The following is a 23,274-nucleotide window of genomic DNA, read 5'->3' on the forward strand; positions in this document are numbered from 1 at the left end:
GTAGAGCCCTCCTGTCCACTGCGGTGTAGTTTCTGTACCACACAATGACATGGCATGTTAGGATGCTCTCCATTGCGCATGTGTAGAAAGTTGTGAGTATTGGTATGCATAGTCAAGCTCTCTTCAGCTTCCTTAGAAAGTAGAGATGTTGGTGTGCTTTCTTGACGGTGGAAGTTGTGTTCTGGGACTATGAGAAGTTGTGTGAGATATACACCCCCAGGAGCTTGAAATCGCTCACAGTTTCCACTGCTGTGGTGCCAATGTAAAAAGGGGAGCAAGTGATGTGAGTTCTCCTTAAGATAATAACCATCTCCTATATCTTGTTGACATTGAGGAAGAGGTCATTTGCTTGGCACCAGGCCTCGAGCTCTTCCATCTCCTCTCTGTAGGCAGTCTCATCTTTGGTGATGAGCCCCACCACTGTCGTAACATTGACAAAATTGACAATGGGATTCCTAGGGTGTTTGGCCATGCAGTCGTGTGTGAGCAGAGTGTACAGCAATGGGCTGAGCACATAGTCTTGGGGTCACTCGTGTTCAGGATGTTGGGGAGAGAGGAGTGGTTGTGCATTCTGACTAACTGAAGTCTGTTAGTTATAAAGTTCAACATCCAGTTGAACAGCGGTGAATTTAGACGAAGGAGTAGGAGTTTGTTCACCAAGGTCTGTAGGACAATGGTGTTGAAGGCAGAACTGAAATCCAGGAACAGTGCTCTGATGTAAGTGTCCTTCTTTTCGAGGTGTATCAGGTCAGCTGCATGACAAACACTGTGGCATCTGCCATAGATCAATTCTGTCAGTAAGCATATTGGTGAGTGTCCAGGAATGGAGTTTTTGAAGTGTGCCACTACCAGCCATTCAAAGCACTTAGAGTAATAGTCATAAAGTCATAGAATACTACAGCACAGCAACAGGCCCCTTTGGTCCATCTAGTCCATGCCGAACTGTTATTGTGCCTAGTCCTATTGACATAGCCCTCCATAACCCTCCCATCACGCATCTGTCCAGATTTCTCTTAAGTATTAAAATTAAACCTGCATCCAGCACTTCTGCTGGCAGCTCAAGAAGTTTGTACTGATCACGGAAGCACCCTATCGAAGGGCCTGTCCTAGCACCAAGATACTTTTCAATATTGCAGGGACCTATAAACAACTTTTAATCTCCATTAAAACTCCAGCTATTGATGGCATTAAAATGAAAGCTTTATAGAAAATATAACTGAGGTGTTGCTGCTAATCCTTAGTGTTTGCAGTTTGTTGTTCAGGAAGTCAAGGATTCAGATGAAAAGGGAAGTGTTGAGTTCTAACTAGGCATTTGAAGATGAGTTTACTTATAGTATTATAAGAGTTTTTAAGGTGCCTGGAAGTAGGTGCAGAGTAGATGTCCGGGTAAGTTTTTACGCAGAGATTGGTGAGTGCGTGGAATGGGCTGCTGGCGGCGGTGGTGGAGGTAGATACGATAGGGTCTTAAGAGATTCCTGGATAGGTACATGGAGCTTAGAAAATTAGAGGGCTATGGGTAACCCTAGGTAATTTCTAAAGTAAGTACATGTTCAGCATAGCATTATGAGCCAGTGGGGCCTGTATTGTGCTGTAGGTTTTCTATGTTTCTATAATATTCACAGCCAAATTGTAATCAATAAACAATAGTATAGCACAGGTGTCTTCACTATCCAGGTGCTCCAGAGATGAGTGCAGGGCCAGGGAGGTGGTGCCTGCCATAGACCTGTTTTGATGGTAGGTGAATTGCAGTTGGATGAGGTTGTCTGAAAGGCTGGGGTTAATGTGACCCATGAACAGCCTTTCAAAGCACTTCATGATGGTGGGTGTCAGAGCCACATCCAAAAACACAATCTGTGTGTGGGGAATGTTAAATGATAGGTGAGATGTTAAATATTTTTGATCAATATTCACTCTGATAAACAACGTTGTAATTAGAGAATTCAGAGAATGAACAGTGGGATTCTAGAATAAATTACCATCTAAAAGGTTTATTGGCTGTATTAATAGGCTCGGGAGGTGGATAAACCCAGGGCATGATAATCTTTATCACTGGCTGCTATGGAGGCAAGCGAGGGAGGTCCCTACAGGGATTTTAACTTCTTCTCTAGCGACAAAAGAGATAGTAGATGCCTAGAGAACAGAAAGTATAGTGCCTTTTTTCAGTTAGGGTTAAGCCAGGTAACTGCAGGGCTGAGAGTCTGGCATCAGTGACAAGAGTTAGAATTAATCTGCATTTACAGGGGAAGGAATTAATCAGAATGAGTCAGTGTGGTTTTGTTAACAGGAAATCCTGTCTGACTAATTTGACTAAGTTTTTGAAAGATGTGATTAAATGTGTCACTGAGGATAGTGTGGTTAAGGGAAAGCGTATGCTGATCAAATGCATTTCTCGCTGTCTACCCTGATGACAGATCTTCACTCAGTATTAACACCATAAGACATAGGAGCAGAATTAGGCCATTTGGCCCATCAATTCTGCTCTGTCATTCAATCATAGCTGATCTTTTTCTCCCCTCCTCAGCCCCACTTCCTGGTGTCTTCCCCATAACCTTTGATGCTGCAGCCAATCAAGAACCTGTCAATCTCTGCCTTAAATACACCCAACGACCTGGCCTCCACAGCTGCCTGTGGTAAGAAATTCCACAAATTCACCAGCCTCTGGCTAAAGAAACTTTCCACATCTCTGTTTTAAATGGACGCCCCTCTATCCTGAAGCTGTGCCCACTTAAACGAGACTCTCCCACTACGGGAAACATCTACTCTGTCCAGGCCTTTCAACATTCGAAAGGTTTCAATGAGATCTCCCCTCATCTTTCTAAATTCCAGTGCATACAAGCCCAGGAGCATCAAATGCTCCTCATATGATAATGCTTTCATTTCCAGAATCATCCTTGTGACATCCTCTGAACTGTCTCCCAATTCCAGCACATCTTTTCTTAGATGAGGAGCCCAAAACTGTTCACAATACTCAAAGGAAGGCCTCACCACTAACTTATAAAGCCTCAGCATCACATACCTGCTCTTATATTCTGGGCCCCTTGAAATGAATGTGAACGTTGCATTTGCCTTCCTCACCACTATGTTTCTAGAAAGGCCCTTAACAATGTCAATGAGCAGAGGGATCTTAAGGTCCAAATTCATAGCTCATTGAAGATGGCTACATAGGTTATTAGGCATATGGCATGCTTGCCTTTATTAGAAATATAGAAAACATACAAACATAGAAACAGAGAAAACCTACAGCACAATACAGGCCTTTCGGCCCACAAAGCTGTGCCGAACATGTCCTTACCTTAGAACTACCTAAACTTACCCATAGCCCTCTATTTTTCTAAGCTCCATGTATCCATCCAGGAGTCCCTTAAAAGACCCTATTGTTTCGGCCTCCACTACTGCCACTGGCAGCCCATTCCACGCACTCACCACTCTCTGCATAAAATCTTTACTCCTGACATCTCCTCGACACCTACTTCCAAGCACCTTAAAAATATGCCCTCTCATGCTAGCCATTTCAGCCCTGGGAAAAGGCCTCTGACTATCCACACGATGAATGCCTCTCAATATCTTGCACACCTCTATCAGGTCACCTCTCATCCTCTGTCGCTCCAAGGAAAAAAGGCCAAGTTCACTCAACCTATTCTCATAATGTATGCTCCCCAATCTAGGCAACATCCTTGTAAATCTCCTCTGCACCCTTTTTATGGTTTCCACATCCTTCCTCTAGTGAGGCAACCAGAATTGAGCACAGTACTCCAAGTGGGGTCTGACCAGGGTCCTATATAACTGCAACATTAATTCTCAGCTCCTAAACTCAATCCCACGATTGATGAAGGCCAATGCACCGTATGCCTTCTTAACCACAGAGTCAACCTGCGCAGCAGCTTTGAGTGTCCTGTGGACTCACACCCCAAGATCCCTCTGATCCTCCACACTGGCAAGAGTCTTGCCATTAATGCTATATTCTGCCATCATATTTGACCTACCAAAATTAACCACCTCACACTTATCTGGGTTGAACTCCATCTGCCACTTCTCAGCCCAGTTTTTCATCCTATCAATGTCCTGCTGTAACCTCTGACAGCCCTCCACACAATCCACAACATCCCCAACCTTTGTGTCATCAGCAAATTTACTAACCAATCCCTCCACTTCCTCCTCTAGGTCAATTATAAAAATCACAAACAGCAGAGATCCCAGAACAGACACACACCACTGGTCACCGGCCTCCATGCAGAATATGACCCATCTACCACCAGTCTTTGCTTTCTGTGGGCAAGCCAGTTCTGGATCCACAAAGCAATGTCCCCTTGGATCCCATGCCTCCTTACTTTCTCAATATGCCTTAAATGGGGTACCTTATCAAATGTTTTGCTTAAATCCATATACACTACATCTACGGCTCTAATGTGTTCAGTCACATCCTCAAAAAATTCAATCAGGCTTCTAAGGCACGACCTGTCTTTGACAAAGCCATGCTCGTAATTATATTATGCCTCTCCAAATGTTCATAAATCCTGCATATCAGGATCTTCTCCATCAACTTACCAACCACTGAAGTAAGACTCACTGGTCTATAATTTCCTGGGCTATCCATACTCCCTTTCTTGAATAAGGGAACAACATCCGCAACCCTCCAATCCCCCGGAAGCTCTCCCGTCCTCACTGATAATGCAAAAATCATTGCCAGAGGCTCAGCAATCTGCTCCCTCATTTCCCACAGTAGCCTGGGGTACATCCCGTCCGGTCCAGGTGACTTAGCTAACGGTACGAGCTAACGGTTTAAAAGTTCGTCTCTTTGGCGAGGTAAGTGGGTGAATAGACTTATTTTTCCTGTTTCATTCCTGTAGAACTAGATAGCGTGCCTGCAGGTTAGTGCTTTGTTCAGGGTGTCAGATGTGGGAATCCTGGGAGACCTCCAGCCTCCCTGATGGCCACATCTGCCCTAGGTGCACCGAGATGCAGCTCCTCAGAGACCATGTTAGGGATCTGGAGCTGCAGCTTGATGACCTACTGCTTATCAGGGAAAGTGAAGAGGTGATAGACAGGAGCTACAGGGAGGTAGTCATCCCTAGGCTACAGGGGACAGAAAACCGGGTCATTGTCAAGAGAGGGAAGGGAAATGCCCGAATAGTGGAGAGCACACCTGTGGCTGTCCCCCTCAGCAACAAATATCTTGTTCTGGATGCTGTTCAGGGGGATGACCTGACAGAGGACACCCACGGTGACCAGGTCTCTGGCACTGAGCCTGATGCTGTTGTGCAGGAGAGAAGGAGGGAGAAGAGGAATGCGGTAGTCCTAGGGGATTCCATAGTCAGGGGAACGGACAGGAGATTCTGTCAGCCTGATAGAGATACCCGCATGGTGTGTTGTCTCCCAGGTGCCAGGGTACGGGATGTCTCGGATCGGGTCCTGAATATTCTGAAGGGGGAGGATGAGCAGCCAGTTGTCTTGGTTCATGTTGGTACCAATGACATAGATAGGACAAAGGAGGAGGTCCTGAAAACAGACTTCTGGGAGTTAGGAAGGAAGCTGAGAAGCAGGATATCCAGGGTAGTAATCTCGGGATTGCTACCTGTGCCACGTGCTAGCGAGGGCAAGAATAGTAGGAACAGGCAGATGAATGCGTGGCTGAGAGACTGGTGCAGGGGGCAGGGCTACAGATTCTTGGATAATTGGGATCTCTTCTGGGGGAAGTATGACCTGTTCAAAAAGGACAGGTTACACTTGAATCCGAAGGGGACCAATATCCTGGCGGGAAAGTTTATTAGAGCTGTTAGGGAGGGTTTAAACTAATTTGGCAGGGGGATGGGAACCGGAATGACAGAGTGGAGGAAGGGGAAAAATGAAATAAATCTAAGATAGTGAGCAGTAAAGATGTCAGGAAAGACAGGCAGGTGATGGGGCAGATTTGTAGCCATTGGGATGAGTTGCAGTGCAATAAAGTTGCAGTGAAATCAAGGCGAAAAGCACCAAATACTGGTCTTAAGGTGTTATACTTAAATGCACGCAGCATAAGGAATAATGTGGATGATCTTGTTGTACAGCTACAGATTGGCAGGTATGATATTGTGGCCATCACTGAGACATGGCTAAAGGATGCATGTCTCTGGGAGCTGAATGTCCAAGGATACACGGTGTATCGGAAGGATAGGAAGGCAGGCAGAGGGGAAGGTATGGCTTTATCGGTAAGAAATGACATTAAATCATTAGAAAGAGGTGACATAGGATCAGAAGGTGCAGAATCTTTATGCGTTGAGCTAAGAAATCGCAGGGGTAAAAGGACCCTGATGGCAGTTACTTATAGACCTCCAAACAGCTACAGTGATGTGGACTACAAATTACAACAGGAAATAGAAAAGGTTTGTCAGAAGGGCTGTATTATGACAATTGTGGGGGATTTTAACATGCGAGTGGATTGGGAAAATCAGGTCGGCACTGGATCTCAAGAGAGAGGATTTGTAGAATGTCTGCGAGATGGCTTTTTAGAACAGCTTGTTGTTGAGCCCACTAGGGATCGGCTGTACTGGATTGGGTATTGTGTAATGAACCAGAGGTGATTAGAGAGATTGACGTGAAGGAACCCTTAGGAGGCAGTGATCATAACATGATTGAGTTCACTGTGAAATTTGAAAAAGAGAAGCTGAAATCTGATGTGTCGGTATTTCAGTGGAGTAAAGGAAATTACAGTGGCATGAGAGAGGAACTGGCTAAAGTTGACTGGAAAGGGACACTGGCGGGAAAGACGGCAGAGCAGAGTGGTTGGAGTTTATGCGAGATGTGAGGCAGGTGCAAGACAGGTATATTCCAAAAAAGAAGAGATTTTCAAATGGAAAAAGGATGCAACCGTGGTTGACAACAGAAGTCAAAACCAAAGTTAAAGCAAAGGAGAGGGCATACAAGGAAGCAAAAATTAGTGGGAAGACAGAGAACTGGGAAGTTTTTAAAACCTTACAAAAGGAAACTAAGAAGGTCATTAAGAGGGAAAAGATTAACTATGAAAGGAAGCTAGCAAATAATCTCAAACAGGATACTAAAAGCTTTTTCAAGTATATAAAGAGCAAAAGACTGGTGAGAGTAGATATAGGACTGATAGAAAATCATGCTGGAGGAATTGTAATGGGAGATAAGGAGATGGCGGAGGAACTGAACGAGTATTTTGCATCAATCTTCACTGAGGAAGACATCAGCAGTATACCAGACACTCAAGGGTGGCAGGGAAGAGAAGTGTGTGCAGTCACAATTATGACAGAGAAAGTACTCAGGAAGCTGAACAGTCTAAAGGTAGATAAATCTCCTGGACCAGATGGAATGCACCCTCATGTTCTGAGGGAAGTAGCTGTGGAGATTGCAGAGGCATTAGCGATGATCTTTCAAAAGTCGATAGATTCTGGCATGGTTCCAGAGGACTAGAAGATTGCAAATATCACTCCGCTATTTAAGAAGGGGGCAAGGAAGCAAAAAGGAAATTATAGACCTGTTAGCTTGACATCAGTGGTTGGGAAGTTGTTGGAGTCCATTGTCAAGGATGAGGTTACAGAGTACCTGGAGGCATATGACAAGATAGGCAGAACTTAGCATGGATTCCTTAAAGGAAAATTCTGCCTGACAAACCTATTACGATTTTTTGAGGAAATTACCAGTAGGCTAGACAAGGGAGATGTAGTGGATGTTGTATATTTGGATTTTCAGAAGGCCTTTGACAGGGTGCCACACATGAGGCTACTTAACAAGAGCCCATGGAATTACGGTGAAGTTACATATGTGGATAGAGCATTGGCTGATTGGCAGGAAACAGAGAGTGGGAATAAAGGGATCCTATTCTGGTTGGCTGCCGGTTACCAGTGGTGTTCCACAGGGGTCCGTGTTCGGGCCGCTTCTTTTTACATTGTACATCAATGATTTGGATTATGGAATAGATGGCTTTGTGGCTAAGTTTGCTGACGATACAAAAACAGGTGGAGGGGCCAGTAGTGCTGGGGAAACGGAGAGTCTGCAGAGAGACTCGGATAGATTGGAAGAATGGGCAAAGTGGCAAATGAAATACAACGTTGGAAAGTGTATGGTTATGCACTTTGGCAGAAGAAATAAACGGGTCACTATTATTTAAATGGGGAAAGAATTCAAAGTTCTGAGATGCAACGGGACTTGGGAGTCCTCGTACAGGATACCCTTAAGGTTAACCTCCAGGTTGAGTCAGTAGTGAGGAAGGCGAATGCAATGTTGGCATTCATTTCTAGAGGAATAGGGTATAGGAGCAGGGATGTGATATTGAGGCTCTATAAGGCGCTGGTGAGACCTCACTTGGAGTACTGTGGGCAGTTTTGGTCTCCTAATTTAAGAAAGGATGTGCTGACGTTGGAGAGGGTACAGAGAAGATTCACTAGAACGATTCCAGGAATGAGAGGGTTAACATATGAGGACCTTTTGTCTGCTCTTGGACTGTATTCCTTGGAGCTTAGAAGAATGAGGGGAGACCTCATAGAAGCATTTCGAATGTTGAAAGGCATGGACAGAGTGGATGTGGCTAAGTTGTTTCCCATGATGGGGGAGTCTAGTACAAGAGGGCATGCCTTAAAGATTGAAGGGCGCCCATTCAGAACAGAAATGCGAAGAAATTTTTTTAGTCAGAGGGTGGTGAATCTATGGAATTTTTTGCCATGGGCAGCAGTGGAGGCCAAGTCATTGGGTGTATTTAAGGCAGAGATTGATAGGTATCTGAGTAGCCAGGGCATCAAAGGTTATGGTGAGAAGGCAGGGGAGAGGGACTAAATGGGAGAATGGATCAGCTCATGATAAAATGGCGGAGCAGACTCAATGTGCCGAGTGGCCGACTTCTCCTTTGTCTTATGGTCTTATCCAACTTGATCCTTTCCAAAAGCTCCAGCACATGCTCTTCCTTAATATCTACATGCTCAAGCTTTTCAGTCCACTGCAAGTCATCCCTACAATCGCCAAGATCCTTTTCCGTAATGAACACTGAAGCAAAGTATTCATTAAGTACCTCTGCCATCTCCTCTGGTTCCATACACATTTCTCCACTGTCACACTTGATTGGTCCTATTCTCTCACGTCTTATCCTCTTGCTCTTCATATACTTGTAGAATGCCCTGGGGTTTTCCTTGATCCTGTCCACCAAGACCTTCTCATGGCCGCTTCTGGCTCTCCTAATTTCATTCTTAAACTCCTTCCTGCTCGCCTTATGATCCTTTAGATCTCTATCATTACCTAGTTTTTTGAACCTTTCGTAAACTCTTCTTCCTGACTAGATTTACAACAGCCTTTGTATACCACGGTTCCTGTACCCTACCATCTTTTCCGTCTCATTTGAACATATCTACACAGAACCCCACACCAATATCCCCTGAACATTTGCCACGTTTCTTCCATACTTTTCCCTGAGAACATCTGTTTCCAATTTATGCTTCTAAGTTCCTCTCTGATAGCCTTATATTTCCTCTTACTCCAATTAAACGTTTCCCTAACTTGTCTGTTCCTATCCCTCTCCAATGCTATGGTAAAGGAGATAGAATTGTGATCACTATCTCCAAAATGCTCTCCCATTGAGAGACCTGACAACTTGACCAGGTTCATTTCCCAATACCAGATCAAGTACAGCCTCTCCTCTTGAGGGCTTATCTACATATTGTGTCAAGAAACCTTCCTGAACACACCTAACAAAATCCACCCCATCTAAACCCCTTGCTCTGGGGAGATGCCAATAGATACAATTGTAATCAGTGGAGGGTTCAGGAAAGTCACCCAACAATGGTGAGTGGGTGTAGGTGCATCTGAAGAGCCATGATCTACAAACTGCCCCGAGAGGTGGGGAGTGGTTGTTCTGTGTGTGTTAGGGAGTCAGGGCGTCCGTAGCTTCTTTGGGGGATCTTTCTATGGCAGGCAGCAAAAAGCCAGGCAGAGAGATTCCATATTGTCATGTCGAATAAATACCGAAAAGGCAAAATTCTATCCGAATTTAATTAATCGAATAAGTGCCGAAATCATGGACTCACGCTGGTCTGCAGCGCGTTTCCCGTTTTTTAACAAAACCATGAAAGTTTATTTCCACAAAAATACCGGAAGTACAAACATTAAGCATTTACAAGAGAGTGAATAAATTCAAATTAAAATCTAATTATTAAACTGAAAAACAGTCAATGCCCTGCCCGCTCTCGAAAATCCCCCACTGCGACCGCACGACAGCCAAGCGCTCGACTTTCCGATTGTCCTCGTGACCCGCCCCTTCCGCGCGGCGATGCGACCGCACGCTCCCGCTCTCACGACAGCCGAGCGCTCGACTTTCCGATTGTCCTCGTGACCCGCCCCCTTCCGCGCGGCGATGCGACCGCACGCTCCCGCTCTCACGACAGCCGAACGCTCGACTTTCCGATCGTCCTCGTGACCCGCCCCTTCCGCGTGTTTCCCGCTCACCGTTCGTGACCGCCGATGGGTGGCTGCGGACGCGAGCTGTCACCATGGCAACCGACTCATAAACATGGGATGGCTATGGCAGCGAGGTGGTTGGCGGAAGTTCGAGAACAAGTGCAACTCAGTGAGGTTAGTGACACGAAGATTCAGGCAATATCCCGCTGCCAGATACATTTAAAGGCGGAAATAGGTGGAAGTCTATTTCCCGGGGTGAGAGGCTTGTTCTGAGAAGAAATTAAACATGTTAAAATCTGTATACTTTGGAGTTTTGAAGATAGAAGGGCTAAATTATTGAAACGTATTTGATCCTAAGGGACACGATAAGATAAATATTGAGACTAGAGAGCTTGTGTTAGAAAGAGAGACTCATTATTAAGATCTGTTTTCTCTGGAGCATAGGAGACTGAAGGGTGGCCTTATAGAGCTGTATAAAATTATTCGGGGCATAAATAAAGTAAAAGCACAATGTCACTCAGACTCCCATCCAGCAACTTTTGCATCACCGGCTATTAGTTTTCTGGTTTGTCCTTGCAGCCCTTCTGAAGTAACGGCACATTTGCTGCCTCCAGTCTTGTGGTGCCTCGCGTGTGTCTATTTTTGTCAGGGTACAGCAATTTCTTTCCTAACCTCCCATAATGTTCTAAGAGTTCAATATTCCAGGGTTCAGTTGTTTTAGACTTGATAGAGTGGGAGGGATTAAGGGGTGACGGGTGGCGTTACTAGTCAGGGAAAAAGTCAGCGCAGTGCTCTGTCAGGACAGACTGGAGAACTTGTCTAGTGAGGCTTTATGGATAAAATTGGGAATAGGAAAGGTATGACCACGTTTATAGGGCTATATTATAGACCATCCAACAGTCTGTGGAATTTAGGGGAGCAAATTTGTAGAGAAATCTCAGACTGTTGCAAGAAACATAACCTTGTGATAGTAGGTGATTTTAACTTTCCACATATTGACTGGAACTCCCATACTATAAAAAGACTGGATGGAGTTTGTCAAATGAGTTCAAGAAAGTTTCCTTAACCAGTACATCGAAGTCCAACTTTGAATGTGTTATACTTGATCTCCTATTCGGGAATGAGACAGGGCAGGTGACAGAAGTTTGTGTGTCTTCTCAAGTTCAGGCTTACGTTGTTCTTCTCACACCAATCCACCAGCAGCTCCACTTCCCTCTTTATACTCCGTCTTGGCATTGTTTTTTATAAGGCCAACCACTGTTGTGTCATCTGCAAACTTAATGACAGGGTTGGAGCTGGATCCTGCGACACAGTCATGCGTTAGCAGTGTGAACAGCAATGGGCTGAGCACACAGCCTTGGAGAGCTTACCTGAGCATATCTGACAAACCCTGTCCCATCTAGTTCTTTTATAATATGGGAGTCCCAGTCAATATGTGGAAAGTTAAATTCACCAACTTTACAACTTTTTGTTTCTTACAACAGTCTACAATCTCTCTACAAATTTGTTCCTCTAAATCCCATGGACTGTTCAGTGGTCTACTTTGTTTCTTATTCCTCAGTTCCAGCCGTAAATCCTCATAGATGAGTTCCCTAGTCATCCTGACTGAACACTGCCGTAACATTTTCCCTGCCTAATAATGCCAGCCTTCTCCTTTTAATCCATCCCACTCTGTCTCATATGAAACAACAAAAACCCAGAATACTGACATGCTAGTCCTGCCCCTCCTGCAACCAAGTGTCACTAATGGCTACACTATCATAATTCCATGTGTTGGTCCATGCCCTGAGCTCATCTGCCTTTCCTTCGAAACTTCTTGAATTGAAATATACGCAGCTCAGGACATTAGTTACACCATGCTCAACCTTTGGACTGCCGACTTTGGGGTCTTAACGACCCTCTGTCTCCAGAACCTCTCCACTATATGTTCTGGCACTCTGATTCCCATCTCCCTGCAACTCTAGTTTAAACCCTACCCCCATCCTCCTACATGCAGCACTAGCAAACCTTCCCGCTAGGATATTAGTCCCCCTCCAGTTCAGGTGCGGACCATCTTTTCTGTACAAGTCTCACCTTTCCTGGAAGAGAGCCCAATGATCCAGAAATCTAATGCCCTCCCTCCTACACCAACCCTTTAGCCATGTGTTAAACTGTATGATCTTCCTATCACAACCCTGGCCGTGCTACCCTTTAACATAGCACCAAACTCTCTGAACTCACTTTGCAGGACCTTGTCACTCTTCCTACCTATGTCATTGGTACCTCCATGGGCTATGACCTCTGGCTGCTCATCTTCCCACTTAAGAATGCTGATGATTCGATCCAAGGTGTCGCAGACCCTGGCACCTAGGAGACAATATACCATCTTGGAATTTCATTCTCGTCCACAGTACCTCCTTTCTGTTCCCCTAACTAATGAATCACCTATCCCCACAGCTCGCCTCTTTCAGCCCCCTTCCCTTCTGAGCCTCAGAGCCAGACTCAGTACCAGAGACCTGACCACTATGACTTTTCTCTGCTAGGTCATCCCCCTCCTCCCAACAGTATCCAAAATGATATACCTGTTGTTGACAGGGATGGCCACAGGAATACTCTGCACTGGCTGTTTAACCCCTTTCATGCTCCTGACTGTCACCCAGTCTCCTGTGTCCTGCACCTTAGGTATACCTGCCTCACTATATGTCCTATCAATCACTCCCTCCCACACAAATGATCCAGAGTCCATCCAGTTCCATCTCCAACTCCTTAATGCAGAGTGTTAGAAGCTGCAGCTGGATGTACTTGCAGGTGTTGTCATTAGGGACACTGGAGGTCTCTCTGCCTTCCCACATCCTGCAAGAGGAGCATTCAATTATCCTGCATGGCATCCTACTCTTCTAACTTTACAAATATGAAGAAGGAACTCTTCTTTGCTAAAGCCCCAAAATCCCAACTTTAACACTGTCCACTGTAACAATGCCGCTCCACTTGCTCCTGCCTTATTTTAATTCGTTCTTGCTAATCAATTCCAATCACTGATTGGCTACTGAAAATATCAAACTGCTGCGAATTGATGCCTATGTAGTCAGTCAGTGAGTGAATCTGGCTGAGCTATGCCTTCTCACACTTAGGAGGATCGCTGATTGGCTGATTTTCACCTTCCAAATCTGATTAGCTGCTGTTTACGCTCTAAAAAAAATAGCTGTGAGCACTGATTTTTAAAGCTCTTTGACCTGGGTGAAGGTACCATTACTTTTCGTCCCCAAACTCCAATTGGCCTCTGTTCAAAAATGGTTATGAAATGTTGATTTTTAAAGCTGTGTACTTGAACTAGGTGAAGACACTGTTACTTTTCACCTCTGAGTGAAAATGTTGATCCGCTGTTTAAGGAAGGCTTTCAGAAAAAAAATATGAAATTGGAGGCCAGTGAGCCTGACATCAGCAGTCGGAAAGTTATTGGAAGGTATTCTAAGGAACCAAATATATGAATATTTGGATAGACAGGGGCTGATTAAGGATAGTCAGCACAGTGTTGTGTGTGGTGTGTCGTGTCTAACCAATCTTACAGAGTTTTTTGAGGAAGTTACCAGGAAAGTTAATTAAGGCAAGACAATGAATATCACCTATATAGACTTCAGCACAGCATTTGTCAAGGTCCTGGATGGGAAGTTAATTAAGAAGGTTCAGTCGCTCGGCATTCAAGGTGAGGTAGTAAATTGGATTAGACATTGGGTTTGCGGCAGAAGCAAGAGGGTAGTAGTAGATAGTTGTCTCTCTGACTGGAAGCCTATGACTAGTGGAGTGCTGCACCGATCAGTGCTAGGTCCATTGTTGTTCGTCATCAGTATCAATGATCTAGATGATATTGTGGTTGACTTAATCAGCAACTTTGCGGATGACATCAAGATTAGGAGTGTAGTGGACAGCGAAGAAGATTATCAAAGCTTGCAGCAGGATCTGGACCAGCTGGAAAAATGGACTGAAAAATGACAAATGGAATGTAATGCAGACAAGTGTGAGGTGTTCCTCTTTGGAATGACCAATTAGGTTAGGTCTTACACAGAGAGTGGTAGGACACTGAGGAGTGCGGTAGAACAAAGGGATCTGGGAGTACAGGCCTATAAGTCCTGGAAAGTGGTGTCACAGGTAGAAAACTTGTGGCACATTGGCCTTCATAGGTCCAAGTACTGAATACAGGAGTTGGGTTGTTATGTTGAAGTTGTATGAGATGTTGGTGAGGCCGAATTTGGAGTATTGTCTGCAGTGTTGGTCACCTATCTTTAGGAAAGATTTAAAAAGGATTGAAAGAGTACAGAGAAAATCTACAAGGATGTTGCCAGGATGGAGGATCTGAGTTATAAGGAAAGATTGAATTGGTTAGAACTTTATTCCCTGGAATGTGAAAGATTGAGGGGGGATTTGACAGAGGTATACAAAATTATGAGAGGTATAGATAGGTTAAATACGAGCAGGCTTTTTCCACTGAGGTTGGGTGAAACTGGAACTGGAGGTCACGGGGAAAAGTGAAAGGCAATATGTTTAAGGGGAAACATTTTCACTCAGAAGATGGTGAGAGTGTAAAACAATCTGCCAGTGCAAGTGGTGGATGTGATTTTGATTTCAACGTTTAGGAGAAGTTGAATTTTAGATATATGGATAATTAGAAACATAAGTGATTCTACATATGGTGGAAGTCCAGAGTAATACAAACAAAATGCTGGAGAAACTCAGCAATTTAGGCAGCATCTATGGAGAGGAATAAAAAGTTGACATTTTGGGCTGAGACCTTTTATCAGGCGAATATGATGGAGGCATTTAAGAGAATCTTAGATAGGCACATAAAGTTCAAAGTACAAAGTAAATTTTATTATCAAAGTACCTATAGGTCACTATATACAACCCTAAGATTCGTTTTCCTGTGACCATGCTCAACAAACCTATAGAAAAGTAACTATAACAGAATCAGTGAAAGATCAACCAGAGTGCAGAAGACAACAAACTGTACAAATGCAAAATATAAATAAATAGCAATAAATATTGAGCACATGAGATAATGTAAGATCGTTGGTTGTAGGAACATTTTAATGATGGGGAAGTGAGTGTAGTTATCTCATTCTGTTCAAGAACCTGATGGTAACTGTTCTTGAACCTGATGGTGTGAGTCCTGAGGCTCCTGATGACAGCAGCAAGAAGAGAGCATGACCTGGGCAGTGGGGTTCTCCGATGATGGATACTGCCTTCCTATGACAGCATTCCATGTAGATGTGCTCAATGGTTTGGAGCGTTTTACCCGTGATGTACTAGGCTGGATCCATTACCTTTTGTAGGATTTTCCGTTCAAAGGCATTGGTGTTTCTGTCCCAGGCCATAATGCTGCCAGTCAGTGTATTCTCCACTGCACATTTATAGAAGTTTGTCAAAGTTTTAGATGTCATGTCGAATCTCCGCAGTCTAAGAAAGTAGAGGCACTCCCGTGCTTTTTTTTTTGCGATTGCACTTACATGCTGGGTCCAGGACAGGTCCTCTGAAATAATAACACACAAGAATTTAAAGTTACTGACCCTGGAATCATCTGATGAGGACTGGCTCATGGACCTCTGGTTTCCCTCTCATGAAGTCTATAATCAGTTCCTTGGTCTTGCTGACAATGAGTGAGAAGTTGTTGTTATGACATCACTCAGCCAAATTTTCAATCTCCCTCCTGTATTCTGATTCATCACCACCTTTGATTCTGCCCACAAAAGTGGTGTTATCAGCAATCTTGAATATGGTTCTGGAGCTGTGCTTAGCCTCACATAGTAAAGCGAGTAGAGCAGAGGGCTAAAAACATAGCCCTGTCGTACACCTGTGTTGATGAAGATCGTGGAAGAGATGTTGTTGCCAATCCAAGGTGATTTACACCTCCAAGCAGATTCAAGTCACCTCTCAGGCAGGAACTGATATGTTTCATAAACAACCCCTCAAAACACCATGTCACTGTATCACCTTTTAATGCATGCATTTCTAAATGACAATAAACGAGGACTGAGTGTCCTCATAATCTAATCTAATCTAATCTAATCACTGTGTATGTAAGTAGAACTGGGCAATAGTCATTGAGGCAGGTCACCATACTCTTCTTGGGTACCAGTATAATTGAAGCCTGCTTGAAGCGGATGGGTACCACACACTGCCGAAGCGAGAGGTTGAAGATTTCAGTGAACACATCAACCATTTGTTCACCACAGTATGTGGTCAGGTACCCCGTCCGGTCCAGCTGCTTTCTGTGGATTCATCCTCCTGAAGGCAGTCTGCATGTCAGCTTTGGAGACCAAGATCATAGGATCATCAGGGGATGTGGGGTTTCGCAATGGTTTTGCCATGTTCTGACAGTCAAAGCGAGCATCAAAGGCATTGAGCTCATCTGGAAGCGAAACTCTGCTGCCTCCGATGTTGCTTGATTTAGCTTTGTAGGATGTGATAACATTCAAGCCCTGCCACAACTGTTGAGCATTCCTCATTGATTCAAGTATGGTCTGGAATTGCCACTTCACTCATGAGATGGCTTTCCGGAGATCATACCTGCAACTCTTGTAGCTTTCTTGGTCTCCAGACTTGAAAGTCTCTGAGCTGGCCCTCAGCAGATATCAGGTTTCATGGTTCATCCAGGACTTCTGATTGGGGAAGACTCTGAATGATTTAGTGGGGACACACTCATCTACAGCTGTTCTAATAAAATCCATTACAAACATGGTGTATTCATTCATTTCTCTGGGTGAGTGCTTGAACACGGCCCAGTCCACTGATTCCAAAGGAAGCCTATAATCATTCCTCTGTCTCCTGAGACTACCTATTAGTTGTCCCAAACCCTGGAGCCTTGTTTTTCAGGCTGTGCCTGTATGCAGGTAGGTTGAAGGACAGTCAAGTGATCCAATTTACCAAAATGTGCTTTGGTATCAACACACATCAAAGTTGCTGGTGAACGCAGAAGGCCAGGCAGCATCTCTAGGAAGAGGTACAGTCGACGTTTCAGGCCGAGACCCTTCGTCAGGACTAACTGAAGGAAGAATTAGTAAGAGATTTGAAAGTGGGAGGGGGAGAGGGAGATCCAAAATGATAGGAGAAGACAGGAGGGGGAGGGATGGAGCCAAGAGCTGGACAGGTGATTGGCAAAGGGGATATGAGAGGATCATGGGACAGGAGGTCCGGGAAGAAAGACAAGCGGGGGGGAAACCTGGAGGATGAGCAAGGGGTATAGTCAGAGGGACAGAGGGAAAAAAAGGAGAGTGAGAGAAAGAATGTGTGTGTAAAAATAAATAACGGATGGGGTACGAGGGGGAGGTGGGGCATTAGCGGAAGTTAGAGAAGTCAATGTTCATGCCACCCCCTCCTGTCTTCTCCTATCATTTTGGATCTCCCCCTCCTCCTCCCACTTTCAAATCTTTTACTAACTCTTCCTTCAGTTAGTCCTGACGAAGGGTCTCGGCCTGAAACGTCGACTGTACCTCTTCCTAGAGATGCTGCCTGGCCTGCTGCGTTCACCAGCAACTTTGATGTGTGTTGCTTGAATTTCCAGCATCTGCAGAATTCCTGTTGTTTGTGCTTTGGTATGTTTGGACTTCTGCTGCTACAGGTTATTTGCTGGTGATAATTGGGAAGGGTTTTCTCCAAGCAAGTCTGGTTGAAGTCCCCAACTATAATTTGAAATGTGTTGGGATGGGTTGTTTCTTGTTTGGAGATGGCATGAAGCAGTGTCATGAGTGCTTGATTATAGTCAGCAGCTGGTATTTATACTGCAGTCAGGATTACACTTGAAAACTCCTGAGATAAATATGATGGACGGCATTTGACTGTTAGGTGGTCCAAGTCAGGGGAGCATGAGTTTGACAGAACTGCCAGGACAGAGCACTAACAAGAATTAACTATAAAACACACGCCTCCTTCCTTTGCCTTAACCGAGTTCGCAGTTCGGTCCATTCTGTAAATCATGAATCCTTCTGGTCTGGCTATTGTACCCAGTGTGGCTGCATAGAAAACATAGAAAATAGGCGCAGGAGTAGGCCATTCGGCCCTTCGAGCCTGCACCGCCACTCAGTATGATCATGGCTGATCATCCAACTCAGAACCCTGTACCTGCCTTCTCTCCATACTCCCTGATCCCTTTAGCCACAAGGACCATATCTAACTCCCTCTAAAATATAGCCAATGAACTGGCCTCAACTGTTTCCTGTGGCAGAGAATTCCATAGATTCCGCATATAACCAAATTTCGATGAAGCATACAATTATGATGAATCTCATCTGCCTCTGATGCAGCAGTCTTGCCCTCATATCCTCAGTTTTATTCACTATTGACTGCACATTTGCCAACAAAATGTTGGGTAGAGGAGGCCTCATCCCTCTGCATTTCAGCCTGGCTTGGATTTCCACTATCTTGCCACACTTTCGGCCATGGCAATAAGCCTTAAAAGCATCACACCTGACTGGTCCAGCTTCTTCAGTCAATCATGAAATCTGAAGATCGTTGAGATGACTTAAAAGTCCGTTGTTCAGAGAAAAGTTACATGCTGCAGATTGCCGCAAAAATAATTCAAAAGAAGAATATTTAAGAGAAATTTTGGAACAATTTTCTGCAGCCCACAGAAAGTCACCGTTGATCGTCAATGCCATCTATATCTTACACAATACATAAAGTAATATGATCATAAAATAAATTCACAAATAATAAAATATATTCCAGAACATTGCATTTATGACACGAGTTAAAAAGTGAACAGTATAACACTACCCGTGCTTCATAAGTGATGAGACCTCAGTGGTGGCAGGGAATTCACGGCCTGGGTGAAGAAGCTGTTTTCCATCCTAACAGTCCTTGTCTTAATGCTGTGATACTTCCTGCCTGATGGTAGGGGAGTCAAAGAGATTGTAGGATGATGGGAGGGATCACTGACAATGCTAAGAGCCCTGGGTACACAGCGCTCCTTATAAATATCTCAGATGGGTAGAAGAGAGACTCTGATTATCCTCTCAGCAGTCCTCGCAAACCTTTGTAGGGTCTTGCAGTCAGGTGCCTTGCAATTCATGTACCAGACGGTGATGCAGCTGGTCAGGATGTTTTCAATGGTGCTTCTGTAAAGTCTCTTTAGTCTTGTTCACATTGAGACTCAAGTTGTGCTCACACCATTCTACAAGCCACTCCTCCTCCTCTTTGTACACTGTCTCTTCATCATTATTGATGAGGCCAACCACTGTCATCAGTGAGCTTAATGATTTGGTTTGAGCTGGATCTAACAGTACAGTCATGCAGCAGCAGTGTGAACAGGGTTTCTTCAATGAATTTTAAAAAGTGAAAGGGCACTAGTATAATTTCCTCAGTGATAGGGACTGTGTAGCTACACAGTGAGTGAACCATGTATCAATAAACGGTGACAAGAAATTGTGTACTAATAACCCACTGTTAAGAAACCGGGGCACCTAGAGGAAACCCAAGTAGTCACAGTGAGAACATTCAAACTCCTTGCAGGCAGCTGCGGAATTGAACCCAGGACACTGGTGCTGTAGTAGCATTATGCTAACCACTACACTACAGTGCTGCCTAAATATCAATACTACAATTAATTATTAATATTCCAGTGAAAAGGAACCAGCCAACTATATCCTAGTAAGCACAACAGGGTTTTGCCACATAAATTTTGAACCCTGATATGAGGGTATTTCTATTATTATCACTGAGTTTCTTCTTGAATATATTTTCTTCTAGGGTTGGCAGGAGTATTGCAAAGAGCTGGTTGATGTTGTGCTCCAGCAGTTAGCAGAAGGACATGTTAATTCCTTCACTGATTTATCTGCATCGGAGAAAACGCTTTTTGTAGACCGAGCTGCCAAAGCAATCAATGAAGGTAAGGTTATGAGAAAATAAATTTATTGGCTAAGTAGAGAGTCATAGTGGAACTAGGCCCTTCTGTCTAATCCAATTGTCCAACATTAGCCTATAGCCTTCTATGCCATGGCTTTTCAAGTCCTTATCTATTTCTTAACTGTTACTCAAGTCTCTGTCTCCACCTACTCCTCAGCCATGCAGCCCAGATCTTGGTTGAAGTTCCCTTTAAATCTCCCACCTTTCCTTAAACCTATGCACACTGATTATGGATAACTTTTCTAAGAGAAAATGTTACACACTTTTTATCCTATTTATGACATTTATAATTTTGTCTTACATCAATCAGATCCTCTATTAGCCTGTTCTGCTCAAGGAAAACAACTCTAGCCTATCCATTTTCCCGCAGCTGAAACTCTTCATTCTATTTCTGATAAGTTGCCACTGAACTCTCTCCGGTGCAATGACATATTTCCTGTAGAATGGTGGCCAGAATTATATGGATAGTATTTCAGCAATGGCCTAAGTAATGCTTATTTAATTGACCAGTAACATCCCTTCTCTTATTTTCTATGCTCCTGCTAATGAAGGCAACTACCTTCTTTATCCATGATTAAGACCATAAGACATAGGAGCAGAGTTAGGCCACTTGGCCCATCAAGTCTGCTCCACCATTCAATTATGGCTGATTCTTTTTTCTCTTTTCCTCAATTCCATTTCCCGGCCTTCTCCCCATAACCTTTAATGCCATGTCCAATCAAGAAGCTATCAATCTCTGCCTTAAATACACCCAAATACCTGCCTCCAAGCTGCATGTGGCAACAAATTCCACAAGTTCACCTCCCTCTGGCTAAAAAAATTTCTCCGCATCTCTGTTTTGAAAGGATGTCCCTCTATCCTACGGCTGTGCGCTCATGTTCTAGACTCTCCCACCATGGGAAACATCCTTTCCACACCTACTCTGTCTAGGCCTTTCAACATTCAAAAGGTTTCAATGAGATCCCTCCTCATCTTTCTAATTTCCAGCGAGTACAGACCCAGAGCCATCAAACATTCCTCATATGATAGCCCTTTCTTTCTTGGAATCATCCTTGTAAACCTCCTCTGAAAACTCTCCAATGCCAGCACATCTCTTCTAAGATGAGGAGCCCAAAACTGTACACAATACTCAAAGTGAGGCCTCACCAGTTCTTTATAAAGCTTCAGCGTCACATCCCTGCTCTTATATTCTAGACCTCTTGAAATGAATGTTAACATTGCATTTGCCTTCCTCACCACTGACTCAGCCTGCAAATTAACCTTTAGGGTGTTCTGCACAAGGACTCCAAAGTCCCTTTGCATCTCAGATTTTTGGATTTTCTCCCCATTTAGAAAATAGTCTGCACATTTATTTCTACTACCAAAGTGGATGACCATGCATTTTCCAACATTATATTTCATTTGCCACTCTCTTGCCCATTCTCCTAATCTGTCTTTCTCCATGCTACCTGTTTCCTCAACACTACCTGCCCCTCCACGAATCTTCATATCATCTGCAAACTTGGCAACAAAGCCATCTATTTCTTTCTTTTTCAATCTTTTTTATTGAGTTTCAAATTGATAAACATAACAATGATAATGATACAAAGAGATCAGGATTACATTAATAATGGTTAATGTATACAGACACAGACTCCGAGTAACATATTTAATTTAAACCTCCAAATCTCTTAATAACGGAACACGAAAAAGATTCAAAAAAAAAGTTTTTACCCCCTACACTAAAAAAAACAAAACAAAACAAAGACAACAGGAATTCTGCAGATGCTGGAAATTCAAGCAACACACATCAAAGTAGCTGGTGAACGCAGCAGGCCAGGCAGCATCTCTAGGAAGAGGTACCGTCGACGTTTCGGGCCGAGACCCTTCGTCAGGACTAACTGAAGGAAGAGATTTGAAAGTGGGAGGGGGAGGGGGAGATCCAAAATGATGGGAGAAGACAGGAGGGGAGGGATGGAGCCAAGAGCTGGACAGGTGATTGGCAAAGGGGATATGAGAAGTTCATGGGACAGGAGGCCCAGGGAGAAGGAAAAGGGGGAGGGGGGGAAACCCAGAGGATGGGCAAGGGGTACACCCATCGTGGACATTGAATTTCATCCAAATCTTGCATCCAGAATGTTAGGTATCGAATATTAATTGCCCAATAATAGAATCTAAAGTTCGGCAATGCCAAACCGCCATCCTTTTTTGATTTCTGTAAGTATTTCTTACTTAATTTAGGATTTTTATTCTGCCATATATATGAAGAAATTTTAGAATCAACAATATCAAAAAAGGATTTAGAGATGAAGATTAGTACCGCCTGAAATAGATACAGAAATTTAGGTAAAATAATCATCTTAATAGCATTGATTTGACCAATCAATGATAGGGACAATGGGGACCATTTATTAAGCAGTTGTTTCACATGATCAATTCAGGGTAAAAGGTCAACTTTAAATAAATCCTTATGCTTCTTAGTAATTTTAACACCCAAATAAATAAAATAATCAGTAACCAGTCTAAATGGTGATTGTCTATAGATTGGAACTCGCATATTTAATGGAAAAAGCTCACTCTTATTAAGATTCAATTTATAACCAGAAAAACTACTAAACTGAGCAAGTAGTAATATTACTGCAGGGATGGATTTCTCCAGATTAGAGATATATAGTAACAGGTCATCTGCATATAATATCTTATGCGTCTCATTCCCACAAATAATGCCAAATATATTGGGTGAATCACGAAGAGCGATTGCCAAGGGCAATATCAAATAGTAAAGGGCTTAAAGGACAGCCCTGCCTAGTACCTCAAAAAAGCCTAAAAAAGGGTGATTATTCGTAAGTACGGAAGCCAAAGGTATATGATATATCAATTTAATCCAAGATATACATTTTGGACTAAAATTAAATTTCTCAAGGATGTTAAATAAATATTCCCATTCAATTCTATCAAACGCCTTCTCAGCATCAAGCGAAATAACATATTCTAGAGTTTTAGATGAAGAAATATATACAATGTTCATCAACCTCCTAACAT

The 23,274-nt window shown here is 43.6% G+C and overlaps 1 protein-coding gene across 4 annotated transcripts in view; it reads left to right on the forward strand.

Moving 5' to 3' along the window:
* Nucleotides 1–10,261: 10,261 nt before the first annotated feature.
* Nucleotides 10,262–23,274, forward strand: part of LOC134336647 (uncharacterized) — a 94,233-nt gene continuing 81,220 nt past the window's right edge. For all 4 annotated transcript variants that reach the window (XM_063030983.1, XM_063030981.1, XM_063030984.1 and 1 more), the window contains exons 1-2: nt 10,262–10,554; nt 20,098–20,236. In XM_063030983.1, coding sequence (XP_062887053.1) covers nt 10,444–10,554; nt 20,098–20,236 — 250 coding nt within the window. In that variant the 5' untranslated portion in view covers nt 10,262–10,443. The remainder of the gene's footprint in view (nt 10,555–20,097; nt 20,237–23,274) is intronic.

This window comes from Mobula hypostoma, chromosome 23 (assembly GCF_963921235.1).
Source record: "Mobula hypostoma chromosome 23, sMobHyp1.1, whole genome shotgun sequence".
Taxonomy (NCBI): Eukaryota; Metazoa; Chordata; class Chondrichthyes; order Myliobatiformes; family Myliobatidae; genus Mobula; species Mobula hypostoma.